At 41.2% G+C, this 15,881-nt stretch overlaps 1 protein-coding gene across 1 annotated transcript; it reads right to left on the bottom strand.

Annotated features, from left to right (window-relative positions):
• Nucleotides 1–8,715: 8,715 nt before the first annotated feature.
• Nucleotides 8,716–15,604, bottom strand: LOC145454960 (uncharacterized). Its single transcript, XM_080332887.1, has 7 exons — nucleotides 15,433–15,604; nucleotides 14,335–14,690; nucleotides 12,186–12,295; nucleotides 10,787–10,851; nucleotides 10,528–10,726; nucleotides 10,357–10,472; nucleotides 8,716–9,074 (listed from the first exon to the last, which is right to left on the bottom strand). Exons 1-7 carry the CDS (start codon nucleotides 15,494–15,496, stop codon nucleotides 8,950–8,952), a joined length of 1,035 nt encoding a protein of 344 aa, XP_080189013.1. The 5' UTR covers nucleotides 15,497–15,604; the 3' UTR covers nucleotides 8,716–8,949.
• Between the last annotated feature and the right edge of the window lie 277 nt (nucleotides 15,605–15,881).

Genomic DNA, 15,881 nt, shown 5'->3' with positions numbered 1-15,881 from the left:
GATGCAACTTCTGGGCGAGTGTTGCTTGCTATATGAATCTGGTTTCTATATGCATCTGGTCGTTAAATTATTTGAATTAATTCTGTCAATAATATTGGTTGTTCATTATATTACTATATAGATACTACTCTCCGCCCTCATGGTCAGAGTTAGCGTTAGAGCTGGTGGGGGATGATGAGTTCAAAAATACAGGGAGCGTAATTGCACATCGTTAAGTAATGTTCCTGTCCTGCCGATAAGATTGTTTATCAGCCTTTTGCCGGTGCGCACCACGGAGCTTCAAACACACCCCACATTACCACCATATTTGAATAAAGCATTTAAACGGCCTTAACGATCTCTAGGAATATACCGTTCTCCTATGATTGCGATTTCAATTTGGCTATTTCAGTAAATGAAGGTTGTTTTTATTTTATATTTTATTGCAGTTTTTGCGAGTGTGGTAGTCTCCATTTTAAAATCAATAAATGTGATTGTAAATCGCGCGCAGCGCGAAGAAAGATATCATGCATCGGCATTAATATTCCCAAAAAATATTGTTTTTATGCTGATTTACGAAAAATATTATGAGCCTACATCAAGTCTTCAAAATTCCGGACATTTGGCATATTTTGGAAATTCCTCCCGGACGCTACTTTGAACAGTGAAATTCCGGACATGTCCGGGAAATTCCGGACGTATGGCAACCCTAGTTTATTAGCAATTTTATCAGTTCAATACACCACAAAAATGCGATACAATGAAAAGACAGGAAGATGTCGAAGCGACAAGGAGTAGTCTATGGAATCTGACACCCACCTTGGCCTATATAGGCGATGTAAAGAGGAGGCATGCACACTGAATGAAAGTAAAGAATATAGTATAGAAAAAGAAAGCGACAAGAAATAGGGCGGCATGTCATGGGAAGCGAGATCGATAGGTCAGTCGTGGTCCGGTAATCTTGAGGATGGACTGTATTTATTTAGTAGTAATTGCTTGCATTTCGACTTGAATGTGCACATGCTCGTCGACTGTCGGGTGGCCGGCGGGATACTGTTCCACACATCAGGTCCGGCATATTTGATAGAGCGATGATCTTTTCGGTCGATCATATGATATTTGGACGACGCGGACGCGCGTGTGTTGTACTTGTGTGCTTTTGATTCCGAGGTAAAGAAGTCATTGAATTATTCGGGGCAACGACCGCAGTGGAATTGATACATAAACTTGGCGATTTCTAGTTTCCGCATATCTTCTATGTTTAGGACGCCGAATCTCTTCAGCAGCGACTTGTTGGATGGGCAGCCAGGCCCCTTTTGGGCTCTAGCTATGATTCGGAGTACTTTATGTTGTAGTTTCTGCAGTGGCTTGAGTGCAATTTTACTGGCAGCCCGCCAACAGAGGATGCCATAGTGTAACTTCGATAAATCCGGACAATTCTAGGCTTCTCCGGCTCCTCGTCCCCCATGCGCTGTTCTTACGGAGACAAAAAAAAAACAGAGAAGAAAGACCTGATAAAGAAAGAAAAAGAGTATGAAATAGCTTCTAAAAAGGACCGACGAAGAAAGAATAACGTCGAAGAAGACTGTGACATCGGGCACTAGGTCAAGGTGGATGCCAGTTCATGAGACCAGCAGGGCATTGGAGCAGCCGTAAATTTGCATTGCTCCAGCTCTGGCTCCGGAGCTTTATTCTATCATACATTAGCTCCGGCTCCAGCTCCGGAGCCGCATTATTACCACTGCTCCGGCTCCAGCTCTGAAAACTATCGAAGGTGTCTGTCTATATCAGGGGTGGGCAACCCGCGGTCCGGGACCATATATGGCCCACGAGAAGGTTTTGAGTAGCCCGGGAGCTAATTTCCCATTATATTATCGAAATGGAATTGCTCAGATTGTGAACTTGCAAGGCCAACCAAAAATATGATTAGTATGGCCGCGACACTTGGGATGCTGATGACTAACATATCAGTTACGACGCATTTCCAGATCCATGGTCCAGTCACATTTTTAGTAAATCGTCGTACATTACAATAAACTAAAATAGTAGTAAAATTTTTCTTCACGCTTCGCGTGTTCAATTGTCACACGATTTTCTTCTTTGTAGCCTATCCCCACCTGAAAATGAAAAAACGCCTGATTTAGCCGATAGTCTAGCTATATTCGTAATTACGAGAGAAAGTATTTTCGCGTTTGCGCTCGCAGAGAGATCGTCGGCGATGAAATGCAGGCACAAAATGATTGTCGTATATTAGCGGAAATCTTCGATATCGATATGTCCAGATGCCGAATAGTCCTGTCCTTGCAAATTAAGCCCAGCGGGCGGTATACAGTCGACCCGCAATATACCCAGTAATAATAATACTAACTTCGAAAATTTTACGCGCCTGGCGCGGCTAGAGGGCAGCGCACTCGTTCGTCAATTTCAAGTGGCCCTTTAGCCCAGTGGTTCTTAACCTTGCCCCCAGCGCCCCCAGGGGGCGCTGGCGATCTTGAAGGGGGCGGAAACGCTCAGGGGACGATATGGGGGGCGCTGGGCTCAGGATGGCGGTATGGGGGGCGCTGGAGAAAAATGGCTTCGCAGTAGATGATGTGGTGATAGGACATATCCTTAATGAGTATTCAGAGCAAATTAACACCGAAAACTTCGTTACATATAGCCTTCAAAATACATATAGGTTTAATTGTCCATGGGCGCCTAAATGACTGACACTGAATGTTCCTGTCTTGGCAATCTGAACCCCAGAAGACGAATTCCATCTGGCAGGGAAAAATTATATGTCAGTGCAGAAATACCAATCTGAAATCGTGTGCGTCTTTTAGTTTAGTACGATTGGGCGACAGGGATATTCCTGTTGGGCGATATCCTCGTTGAGCGATTCTATATTTTTTGATATCGCAGGGGGTCACGAAATAACATCATGCAACGAAGTCATACCAACGGGTTCGCCCGCCCGAATATGTTTAATTATTAGTAACGGGCCCTACAGTTTCCAAGAAACCTCACAATGTTTGCTTTAAGTTTTGATGAGTCTGCGCACACTCAACAACTCACTGCGCTGACCCTTGGACAACAGTGCGTAACGACTAAAAAAAGGTAATAACTCCGGATTTGTTGTGCGCAACGTAGATTTTCTGTGCGCAGAGACCGTGTCAGCACTGCGCACGTGCGCAGCTTAGAGGGAATATTGCACCTCACTCAGCTCTACCGGTAAATGTGTTTACGTGAGCAGAGAGAGGATAAAAATTGATCTCAAATACATGCAATTCCCGATGATATTGACCAATTCAATCATTAATTAGTGAAATTTTTCGCACTTCGTGCGAATAGGCGGGAATAGCTGCCTCAGTAAATGGACACCCAATGTAGATACCTAATAGGCTATCAGCAAATAGCGGACAGCCTAATGGGGGTCTGGGAGTGAAGTCCCCCGTAAGTTTGGTTTATCACCCGATGGGGGCCCAGGACCAACGTTTTTTGTTTTTTTTTTATGGGCGGGGGGAGGGGTGGGGTGGGCTGACGAAGTGCTGTTACGGCCCTGGTAACGAATAATTGTACCCGCGAGCACGCCCGAATATGTTTAATTATTAATTACGTGCCCTTTATTTTCCTATAAAATAGCTCACTCAGTGCTACTGGTAAATCTGATTACGTGGGCTGAGAGGCTAAAAAGTTTATAGCGACTTATATATGTAATTACCACCTATTCATTCATGCATTATGGAAAATTTTCGTACCTAGGGCGACCAGGCTACACAAACTTTGCTGACTATCAAAATCACGATATGGGGTTCGTGGGGGCGAAGCCCTCAGAAGTTCGGTTTATCACGCTATGGGTGTGCAAGGCAATCGTTTTCAGGGGGGTTAACGAAGTGCTGTTACGACCCTACCTCTTACTCATTGTCTTTATTACATTCCTTACAATATGAAGTTGGGGGGCGCTGGAGCACGATAATTTTTGAAAGGGGGCGCTGGAAGAAAAAAGGTTAAGAACCACTGCTTTAGCCGAAAAGGTTGCCATCCCTGGTCTATATAGATTACTAATTTACTCGTAGGTTAGTTATCTATAGTAATCTAGAGTCTGTCAGCCGTCAGTAACATCGGATGCAGCAACGAAGACATAGGTGCCGCCGTACCGGCTTGTGACGACATAATGAATACTTGTCAATTGTCGATAACATCATAGTTGTACTTGAACGCACTTTACTCCGTGCCACTGCTGTGTACAGCATTAAAATTTTGATGCGGCGTTTTAACACTGGCACTGTACTAGTTAACATTATGCCATACAGCTCAATTCAATTTTTAAATGTGCGATTATTATTCAACTGTAACTGCAGTAAGAGCAATATGGGCGGATATAACAACGTGATCAATAGAAATTCGATTTGTACCAAATGGCCTATGGTTTGACGTTCGATATTGGTGCACCAGTCCATCCGGTGTCGATCAAGTTTATCTAAATATAATATTTTCCGGTTGAAACAAATCGAATAACCGAATTAAACATTGTGCCATGCTTATTGCGCCATGCCCATAACGAATTAAACTATGCAGTATGCACATTGCACGTTTACAAGTCACAGTGCGCGATAATCCGGGAATACTAGAATATCAAGCAGCCATCAAGAATGAATTAACGAAACAGATGATTACAAATTGGAAATCGCGTATCAAATCAGTATAATTTGTATCCAACATAAAATACCGTGGGGTTTTGGGCTACTCTTCTGCCATCCCCTATTTACGCTCGAAAATCCTTACTCGAGTGAATGAAGATGATGCGCAGTAATGAATTCCAATTAGCATGCATAATTGCATATGCATACTCAATAACACTGACCACTTTCGCGGCCCGATTAAAGAACTATCACGGAAGAACGAGTATTTGCTCATCCGATTCATAGCAACGATAACATGGAATTTCTCGGCTCGTGCTCGTCATATCGACTTGTGTAACGAAATCACGTTTTTATCCTCTCTCCCATTTCGCGTAAAACATAGTGATCATTATTTTCGAACCGTATACAATTGGCCAATCAGGTTGCTGATGAGGAAATTGTGGGTATGCCGAATACCCACTATATTCACACACAGGCATATTTCGCATACCGAGGTTCGGCACTCATGTATGTAAATTGAACATTGAACATATATGACTGCTCTGCTGTTAAATCCCCAGGAACATGGTTGGTCGGAAAAGGAAGCGCCAAAGAGCAAAAGATTCTTAATTTCGAGAAGGCCTGCTATTGAATTATGTGAACTCAGCAGGTATGGTTGTTGCATGTATAATAGCATCTTATGAAATACGTCGGAGCCGGAGCTACCCCTCAAATAACTGGCTCCAGCTCCAGCTCTGGCTGAATTTCATGTAGAGCTCCGGCTCCGGCTCCAGCTCCGGTAAAAATGCACGGCTCCGGGGCTCCGGCTCCGGCTTCAATAGCCCTGCATGAGACCCCTACTGGTTAGTCGTTCGGGATCCCCCAACTGTTCATTACATCGCATTGCGTGTCTTGTATACATTATCTGTGTCTTGGGCAGATTAAAATATAATCTGACGATTGATTGATTGATTTTGTTACGTTATATCTTAGCTTTCTGAGCACCATGGTCATCGAACATAGAGCCTCTATAATATGTCATGAAAATAGGCTGGTGTGTTAGTATTTTTTGTGCTGTGATGATTAGGTCTAAAGGCTATATGTCACGACTTTCCTCACCCACGCCAACAATGAGACTAGAAATCACTTGGTTATGCCTATTATCTTCATACTTCTGAAAATGACCTGTATGTTTGCGGACTTTGAAGGTTATAATTACGAATATACGCAACTACAACATCCTGGGATATGCCACTGGCCACTGGGATATGTTGGTAAAGCCCAGCCAGATGTGGAAGTTAAATAAACCAAGAAAATCCAGATCCTGTTGAGATGTTGAGGATCATATTCGGGTATTTTCAGTGACCTGACCATATTGAAAGTAGCTTTCAATGTAATAATTGGAACAATGGTACATAGAGCATTGATGACCTGTTCGGATGTAAAATTAAACTCGGAACTAGAATATATCCGGAAAATTTTAATTGATATCCGGTTACCCGGAACATATCATCAAGCGCTCTATGGACAGAAAACTCAACAATTTCAATTCCAGCAATTCCCAAAACACGAACGAACGCCCTGATAGTAATGTATACATACATTTACCGTGGTTGGAACCCATCTCTTCTCGTTTTGAGAAACAGTTGGTCTCAGCCGCAGATCGTTGTTATGACAACGTCAAAACTAATGTTGTATTCACCACCAAACAACTACTTCCTGCAACGCGCAAAAATGTTCTTCCCGCTTCTCAACAAAGCAATATAGTTTACGAATTTAAGTGCCACTGTGATTGTCGGTACGTAGGAAGAACAACTCGGCGCTTGCAGGAACGTATCAAACAACATGTACCGTGCGTTATTAGACTACGTACATGAAATTCCCAGGAACAGGCCGCTGAAACTGAAAATGACCTAAGGGTGTTGGAACACAATCAGGCCGTGGCAATGAACTCTGCCATTGACAGGCATTTAGCTGAGCAATAGGGCTCTTCAAAAATGACTTTTTTTCTCAAATCGTAGTGGCTACTTGATAAAATTGTTAGGTTACCTAATTTAAGCCTACACACAAAATTTGGTTCAATTCCAGCCAGTAACCGCTTTGCTACAGGAGAAGAAAGTTTCTATTTATTATATAAAAATAAATAATAAAAAATTTGAAAATTTTCTGTTCACCCCATGAAAGTGTTAGGCTGTCTATAGAAACGATGCTCACCAAATTTGGTTCAATTCCAACCAGTGGAAGCGGAGTTATTGCCGTCGAAAAATTTGGATTTGAATAATATAGTATTTACGGTGACCGATTCTTTGTTTATTTATTATAGTTGTGCTCACCGTAAATACTATTTTATTCAAATCCAAATTTTTCGACGGCAATAACTCCGCTTCCACTGGTTGGAATTGAACCAAATTTGGTGAACATCGTTTCTATAGACAGCCTAACACTTTCATGGGGTGAACAGAAAATTTTCAAATTTTTTATTATTTATTTTTATATAATAAATAGAAACTTTCTTCTCCTGTAGCAAAGCGGTTACTGGCTGGAATTGAACCAAATTTTGTGTGTAGGCTTAAATTAGGTAACCTAACAATTTTATCAAGTAGCCGGTCCGATTTGAGAAAAAAAGTCATTTTTGAAGAGCCCTACTGAGCATGCTACTTGCGCCAATAACTATAGTGACGACATATTCTCAATTTCGGGTAGAGGCCGCACACTTTTCCACTTGTGCGCGCTGGAATCGACATTCATTAAGATCCATCAACCCGCACGCTTATGCCAGCAGAAGGAACGTTTGCTTCAGCTAATAATTGGCCACTAGCTGCGCTCGCGGTTTGTCGGCACTTGATGTTGTTTTGTTTCTATGACGTCACAATTGGCTGTATGCAATGTAGCTATACGCAAGTTTTTGAAATTCTCTTTATGCCGACGATTACCCCTGAAGAGTGTTGGCTCGAAACGCTTCGGGTTTTCATATATGAATATATGAATATATTATTAAAATGTATATCATTGTGAATCATAAATGGTCAACTGAAACAAATAAGTTGACGTGGTGTTATGTTCAACGTACCGCATTATCTTAACTGAAGCAAGGCTGCGTCGACAATGGTTCTCATATCAATAATCACATAACGAAAACTTGTGATGTAGACAAGATTGTCACAATGAAGCAACACGGTGTGTCAAGCAGTGTACGCATATCTTCAGTGTTGCCAGCCAACAACTGCTGCTGTTGAACGTTTTTTCTATATTCTAGGCAAGCTACTTAGTAAGGACAGACACTTTCTACCCGAGAATGTAGGAAAGTATCTTACGTTGTTGTAGGTTACTACAACAAATTTTAATTATTTCTACCATAATGCGTGATGTGAGCGGTGTCTTACAAATAAGACTAGAAGTGGGCCTTGCAACAAGTCGGCAGTTACGGAATAAAAACTAAGGAATATCGGCCTGGTGAAAATGACCATTGCAGTCGACAAACACCATGAATACCACAAACAACAACTGCTGGAATTCTTCATAGGTTCAGATTTCGTTAAAATAAAGCCTTTTTATGTAAATATTTGTCAGTTTTCAAGTCATAGAAGTTTTTTCAGACCAAACTACTTCGTAAGGTCAGACAATTGTAACCAGAAATGAAAATAAGTACAGTATAATTCTAACATTATGTTTGAAGACACCTAATTTGCATACATGAGGTCAAAATTAAGTTTTTTAGGTAAAAAAATGTCAAAATTTTGAATTTTTAGGTCAAAATCTTCCGTTTTTAGGTAAAAAAAATTGCCCTTTTATTAATTAATTTTCGAGTGTAATTTTCGACCTGACGAACATGATGTTGAAAAAAAACTAGATTTCAATGACAAAAACCCAGTAATCCAGATGGCCATTGAAAGAAACAGATATGCTGGATGGAAACCCCACTAGTGTCGTGTCTGATTACATCATGTTTGACTTATTTCTACATTACACCGCAATTTCATCAGTCCATAAGTTATCGCTTCACTGCCTGAACAGTGAACATGCTATATTTTAAGAACTGCCATCTTGAATTAGGAAACGTAAGCACGATCCATATTTTGGATATGGTCATGATCCCGTAAAACTATAGAATATAGAATATAGAATAAACTATACGTACAGAAGAGGGCAAATACAATTCTTTTAAGGCCTATGTCGGTGACGTGGTACCGACTAGCCTAAATATTCAAATACTTCTACTATATACTAACATAGCGTCCTCGTATAGACTCAAAAGCACTGGGAAGTAAAGACCACGAGCCATCGGCGATTTTTCGGGCCCAATGACGATTTGAGCTCCATTGCGGCAATGTGCCGGTTTGGCGACTTTGTGGTGAGCGATCAACATTCATCAAGGCGCAATGGTCCAATAAATATCTTCTTGATCTTCAGCCGCATGCGACAATGTTAAATTGGTTGTTGCTGACGTCGTCAGAGGCGAAGTGGAGGCTTGAGTACTTGTAGACATTGCTCTATCTAAAATTGTGTTAGAATTTTAAAATTGCTGTGATCATAAGAGAACATGAATCTCATGAAACACTTCATGCAGTTATAGTGTCCACTCCTAGAGTCGTGTGTACACGACCAAATCGCACGGCTCACTGCGTTTGGTTAACGTCATTCTCTCCATTTGACCAAAGACAATTTAGGGCAATAGTTGGATTAGCATGACGATATAGTATTAAACTATATGTTAGTCATCTACTACATTTCAACATGAATTTCGATTTTCAAATATATACTTGCGAAGTCTTTCATGATGGCTATAATCAGTTTCGTTAGGAAGTTTGGTTAAAACTTCTGACGTGGTACAATTTATAACCTATTCGTATGATAGAATTTGCGCATGCTACGCACTTATCGAAAACTAGTTTAACCGGTGTGACTGGTGTAATATCAAGGGGCGAGCTCCAAGGAGGCCCAAAATTATATCGTGAATCAAAGTAAATTTCAGAGTTTCTTTGGAGATCTATATATAACCTTAAAATATTTTCTTCGCGATACGCGAGATATATTCTCGTTAAATGTTCAATTTTGATGTGCCTCCCCCCCCCCAAAAAAAATACGATTAGTTTATGGAAATAGGTATTACTGCGCCACGAACCGCAAAGTTATATGCAGCAGTCTCGGCCAACATGCGACTCGGCGTAGTGTGCTGCCAAAAATAATCGGAGAGAAACTCTTGGCCGAATTGGACCGCCTCATGTTTGCCGCAACATTCGATATCCACAGACGTTGTACATAGTTGCCTGAATGGCTGACCAAAATGGCTAAATTATAAGCCACTGATAACAATAACATGCACTCACGCTCACCAAACATAAGTCGTTAATGGGAGTCTTGTTTATCACCCTAACCGAGGCCCCAGACCAACGTTTTTTGGGGTCGGGGAATGGGGATGGGGGGATGGGGGCTCACGAATATGACCAATATCCACCATCGGCTTCGAACTCAATCCTCGCGGATTCGAGTCCTATGCAGGTGTGCGGCTGCATAGGACATTAGCCTAGCTGTAAAAGTTGTAAAGTAGGACGAATTGCCAAAAAGAAGGACATTTAGGCGTCTTCGGAGGACATTTTCAATTTCCTGAAAAATTAGGACAAATCCTCTTAAATAAGGACGTATGATAACCCTATGTTATGGTGACAATAATGTGATTGGACTGCGGGCATGATAAAATCCCAAATGCCAGGTAGAACCACGTTAGGGACATCATGCTGATAGAGTCAATCTACAAATAAGAAATACGATTGCTTACTTTGATAGGGAATAGCATTGATATACAAATCGTTGGCACGAGTATAGCAATCACCATCGCTATTGGGTTGTGTTGCTGCAGTGTCTTCAACGGTGTGACGTCTGGAGTTCTGAAGTCTGATATGAAAAGTTGAAAAAATATGTCAGCAAAATGTAAATGTAATCAAGTTACTTTTCGTGTTCCCGAAACCGCCCATTTCGTTGTTTACACAAAAGCATCGCGCCAATAATAACCAGAAGAAACAACACTCCGCAAACAGCTATTGTTGCTATGTGAGTGACACTAAGCTCGAACGGGTCTCCGTTGGCATTTGTGATGGAAATCTTCCCGAAATCAGTCGCGGCGAGGTTGCGAATCGATGGGCTTAGATCTGAATGTATGACAGCATTGAATCCTGTGTATTATCAATGTATCATATCCGTCACTTTACCTGTGACTTTTGAAGCATGTGCTGCCGTGGTTGTCACATCGATAACTTTCTTCCGCTCTTCCTTTCTGAATGCAAAATATCAGCGTTTAACAGAGCTGTATCCAAAATATAAGGACAGATTAAATTGCGCCATAGCTTCGTTCCTGGACTGGACGTACAGCAGAGTCACCAAGATAGGTTTCCATTTCGGTAACAAATGCACCTCGAATCCGTATAGAAGAACGATATTTCGACGTTACAATGAATGTGCAATAGTTGGGTTACCATATTTTGGAAATTTGAAAAGAGGACATATTTTCAACATTTTCAGACTTGCAATACCGTAGGAAAGTCCTGAAAAAATGGTAAATTTTTTACACTTCGTGGTCTGTTGACTACAAAAAAAAGTTCAACTTTCCTGTTCAGCTCCCAAAATATCCACCGGTGTGTTACTTCAGTGCTGATTTACTCTATCTCAGTCGCATTTTGCCCTATATTTAACCCAAATTCTCAAAAAAGAGTACATTTGGGCGTCCTCCGACTACACTTTCAAAAAAGTCAAAAATGAGGACAAATTCTCTTAAAGAGGACGTATGGTAATCCTATAGTAATAGCTATATAGGAATGGTGCGAACACCTCAAATGTTCTGGTTTGCTCCGAACACGAAACTCTGACGTCACAATGCTAAATTCAAGCACGGTATTTCCGTGTGGTTACACACGTGTTCTGTAGACCTACATAGGCTACATGTACTTTCCAGAACATAATAACATCAAATTGTCATGCGTAAATATGATGGTGTCACAAAAACTTCATCTACAATCTGGATTGTGACGCTTGAGTTTCGTTAACTGCCCCTGACAACATCCACGAACATAGCTGGCTATGTGTATATTTAGTTAGATTGATAGATATTGCATTCTAAAATAATCAAGAATCAGAATTGATGTTTCTCAAATTTTGCGCTCTTTTAATCGCTTATCTCGATACTATACACTATCAACGAAAAGAATTTGCATCAGTGGTGACCGAACTTTTTTGATGTCGGATCCGCATTTCAAACTTGAGAGTACGTATGGAGCCCCTCCGAGCCGCATGAAAACACCCGAGTGGGCTACTTATAACAAAAATTTAAAGGTGGCTAGCCTTGCTCTGGATCTCACCACCCAGCTAATACAAAAGCATTCACATATACTTCCATAGATTCTATATCGGTTATTTTGACATTGATAGACGCAGATTAGGCAATGGGCATGCTATACAAGTTTGGACAATACTAATAAGTACATTCTTCCGAACAATGCCTGAATGCTTCACTGTCATATTTGATCGATCTTACCACTAATGATGATCACATGATCTAGACCACTATATAAGATGCACATATAGCATGCTCGGCATACTGAAAAGCATACGTACTTTGTAGTTTTCGGGCATTTATCTCTCTGTGGGGCACAAACGACCATGCGGCTGGTTTCTGGCTTTCCATCACTTCCAAAACAATGGATTGAACTTTGACCTATAACATTCTGTATGGTGAAGAAAACGATGCCTCCATCAACCTCTTACAATATTTTATGAGGAAGGTGTAAAGGGTAAAGTAAACCTCAACTAGATAGTTGAAATTCAGTAAACGATTAACCAATAATACCAATACAATATTGGAGGTTTGGGTGTATTTTGAGCATATAACGTGATTGCATATATGATACAAAGGATTGCGGTATATATTATTTACCAGGTATCTGAAACTGTATTCGGTCTATATGTGGCAAGTCTCGTGTCTGCGCGCACTCACCAACTCACTGCGCGGTCCCGTGGACAACAGTGCGTAACCACTAAAAAATGGTCATCACTTCGACTTTTTAGAGCGCAGCTTAGATTTTCTGTGCCTGGTGGCCGTGTCAGCACTGCGCAATTGCGCACGCGCGCAGCTTAGAGGGAACATTGCTCGTGATGCGAATAAATTTGCGGCTAATAACATCGCATTATGTGTGTGCATTATGTGGGGGTGGGGGAGTTTCTTCAGTTGGTCAATCCACCGTCATCGGGACCAGGGCGTTTCGAAAGTTAAAGAATTGTCTTTATCATTTACTATACAACTCGAACTATCTCGACAAGAAATATGACAGGAACACGCAAAGACCATAGTCTTTGCTGCATTATACAGACAGACGAACGTATACATCCAATGAAGAGTGTGTTATCATGGGTTGCTCAAAATATTGTCATTTATGATACTGAAGTATAATTAGAAGTAATAGTTTTCTATATTCCATCCCAAACTATCTCGAAGAGGAAGACCAGACATCGGAAAGCGGTTCAAGTAAGAAAGCTGTTCAAATAAGAAGCTTGTTACCGTTACACCGGGGCTACTTTACCTGGTATTCCAAATACATATCTACTTGAGTAAGTAGAGTAAGTAGTAAATGTAAATAAAGCTACTTGAGTACTATGAAAAAGCGAAAGTACTTTGTAAGTGACCCGTTTGGTTGTTGATTTCACCCTAGTGTCCTATATGGTGTGGACACAGCGAGACTGAACGGCTCACTGCATGTGGGTTACGTCATACTTTTCATTTGACCAAAGGCAACTTTACGGATATTTTTGACCGGCTTGTCGAGCGCCAAATTCAATAAATCGGGTAACAATGGAAAGCTGCTGCTGTACTGATTACGAAAATATAAATTTGATTCTGTTCATGGTCCTAGAACCCCCAAATGAGCCTGGAAATTATCATTGTAATCGAGTTTTCGCATTGTGACGCAACCATTCTTTCTGCCAAAAGGTGAGTGAAGCTGAGAAGAAAGAGCCAGACAGTCATGTCGCGTCACAACGCCAAAACTGGATCACAATGCAAATTTCCAGGCTCATTTGGGGGTTCCAGGACCATGAACAGAATCAAATTTATATTTTCGTAATCAGTGAGGCAGTAGCTTTCTATTTATACCCGTTTTATTGAATTTAGCGCTGCGCAAACCGGTCGAAAATGACCGTAAAGTTGCCTTTGGTCAAATGGAAAGTATGACGCAGCCCAAATGCAGTGAACCAATGAGCCAATAGCAACCTAACTAAGAGATCTATCGACTACTCGGGACCTATCATCTGGAATGCATTACCACCACATATCCGTGAATTGCCTTATAATAGATTCAAAAAAGACCTACTCGATCACCTCTTGTCGTTACACTAACACTGTTGCCCCACCTCGCCCAGACATTGCTTCATTGATCATTTGCTACCATCGTTTAATTTTTCTTCTAATTTATTTTTTTAACTACTGTAACCTTTTTTACAGCCAGACTGCTTAGAGTCAAGTGTACCTGTTTGATGCTGGTGTGATCAGACTAGATGACCTTCACGGTCTTATCGATCATTCCTATGTAATACCGAATACTGTGCAAGCATATTTTCTGTACCACCATCACTGCCGCGTGTTATGTATTTTGGTTGGATGAAAATAAAGACTCTCTCTCTCTCTCTCTCTCTCTCTCTCTCTCATTCAGTCTGGCTGTGTCCACACCATATAGGACACTATGATTTGACGACCTAATCTGATTTGACTCACGTTTTGTCTTTCGTAACAATATCTCGTTTGCTTTCTTGAGTTCGTCGTACAATTACATTCATCATTATCAACCCAGAGTCCCCAGTATCCTTCACAGGTCCTTCCTGGTACCAGGCATCTTCTGTACTGCATGCACTCATCAACTCTTTGAATATTCGTCTCTGATGGTTTTACGGTTTCGTTCCGCACTTGCTTCCTCACGCGTTGCTGCTCGCCACTGTAGCATCCTGGCCTTGATCCATCTTCTTCGTTGATTCGCTTGCAAGAGGACCAGACTGTGTATTTTATTGAAGGTGTTCGTGAATCGGATGTTATCTGTGCGCCGCTACAAGGTGGCGTATCGCCTCTGCGTCTACCTGTATAAGAGTTTATAATGCAAACAACACTGAAAAATTTGAGTAGGCCCACTCGAATTCGGGTCGGGAATTAATTGCAAAGATTCGGGTGGGGTAGTGAGAGAGAATTTTAACGAGTAGTGAAATGATACGCCTGTTGCTACTACGACGTATTTATAAACGAGGAGGCCGAGAAACGAACCCAGCATCCACTGCATGTAGTTTAAGGCTGCGCGTGTAGGCGGCAGCGAAAGTTCTGCGAAATGGTGATTGACCCGCAGCGCCGTCAAAAAGCGCTCTTCTGAGATAGATATGGTCGAAAAATACCAAAGGCGGGGATGTATATTCGGGACTATGTTACGATAAGGAGGATGATTTATTAGCACTACCAGCTCTTATTTATGACAGCCATGACTTCCATCATAATCACGATGATGTAAATCCGGGACCACATATAGAGTATCTAAACTATTGATAAATTAGTAGAAGACGTCAGTGTTGGCACTTTGCACATAAGAAGGAGCAAATAGCTATAACTCCAAAGAAACAGTTGCGGACCGAAGGCGTGTAGCAAAGCTCACATACTCGTCGCCTACTTATATAAAATTTTATCCTTGGACGATCACCTGACCCAAGTTCATGCTGATAATAATATTTTCACCGCTTCTGAAAATCCTAGCCCTGAAGCAGAAACAGTTATATACTAGAAAGTAGATAATATATATATATATATACAGTATAATGCTACATAATTAGAGCTTACCTTCAGCAAAAACAAATATCAAGATCCACGTAATCTCACGCCAGGCGTGATATAGTCTCAACATATCTCTGCGCAAAACACGTAATTCACGGATTCAGGGAATTCACGAAATTCTTTTTCTTGTTATATCGATATTGCAAACACTCATACACGGGATGTATACTCCGAGATACAATTTGACACACATGTAATATACACACATCCTCTTCAGCAAAACAACCAGAATAATAATTGACGCTAATTTTTGGCTGCGCCGAAATAGAATCGTGAACCTGCGTCATTCGGAGAAATACCAATGAATCGTGACTGATCGATCAGACGCTGCGTGACCAGCATATCGCAGAAAGAGTCAAACACAAATTATTAACACACATCTTTTGATGAATTATATTACGCGAATGGAAATTTTCGACTTGATTTGTTGATAACATCGAAACCTATATCTGGCA

Source organism: Botryllus schlosseri, chromosome 14, assembly GCF_051294905.1.
Source record: "Botryllus schlosseri isolate E-star chromosome 14, Bs_hap1, whole genome shotgun sequence".
NCBI classification, from domain to species: Eukaryota; Metazoa; Chordata; class Ascidiacea; order Stolidobranchia; family Styelidae; genus Botryllus; species Botryllus schlosseri.
This window is presented reverse-complemented; position numbering and strand designations above follow the sequence as displayed.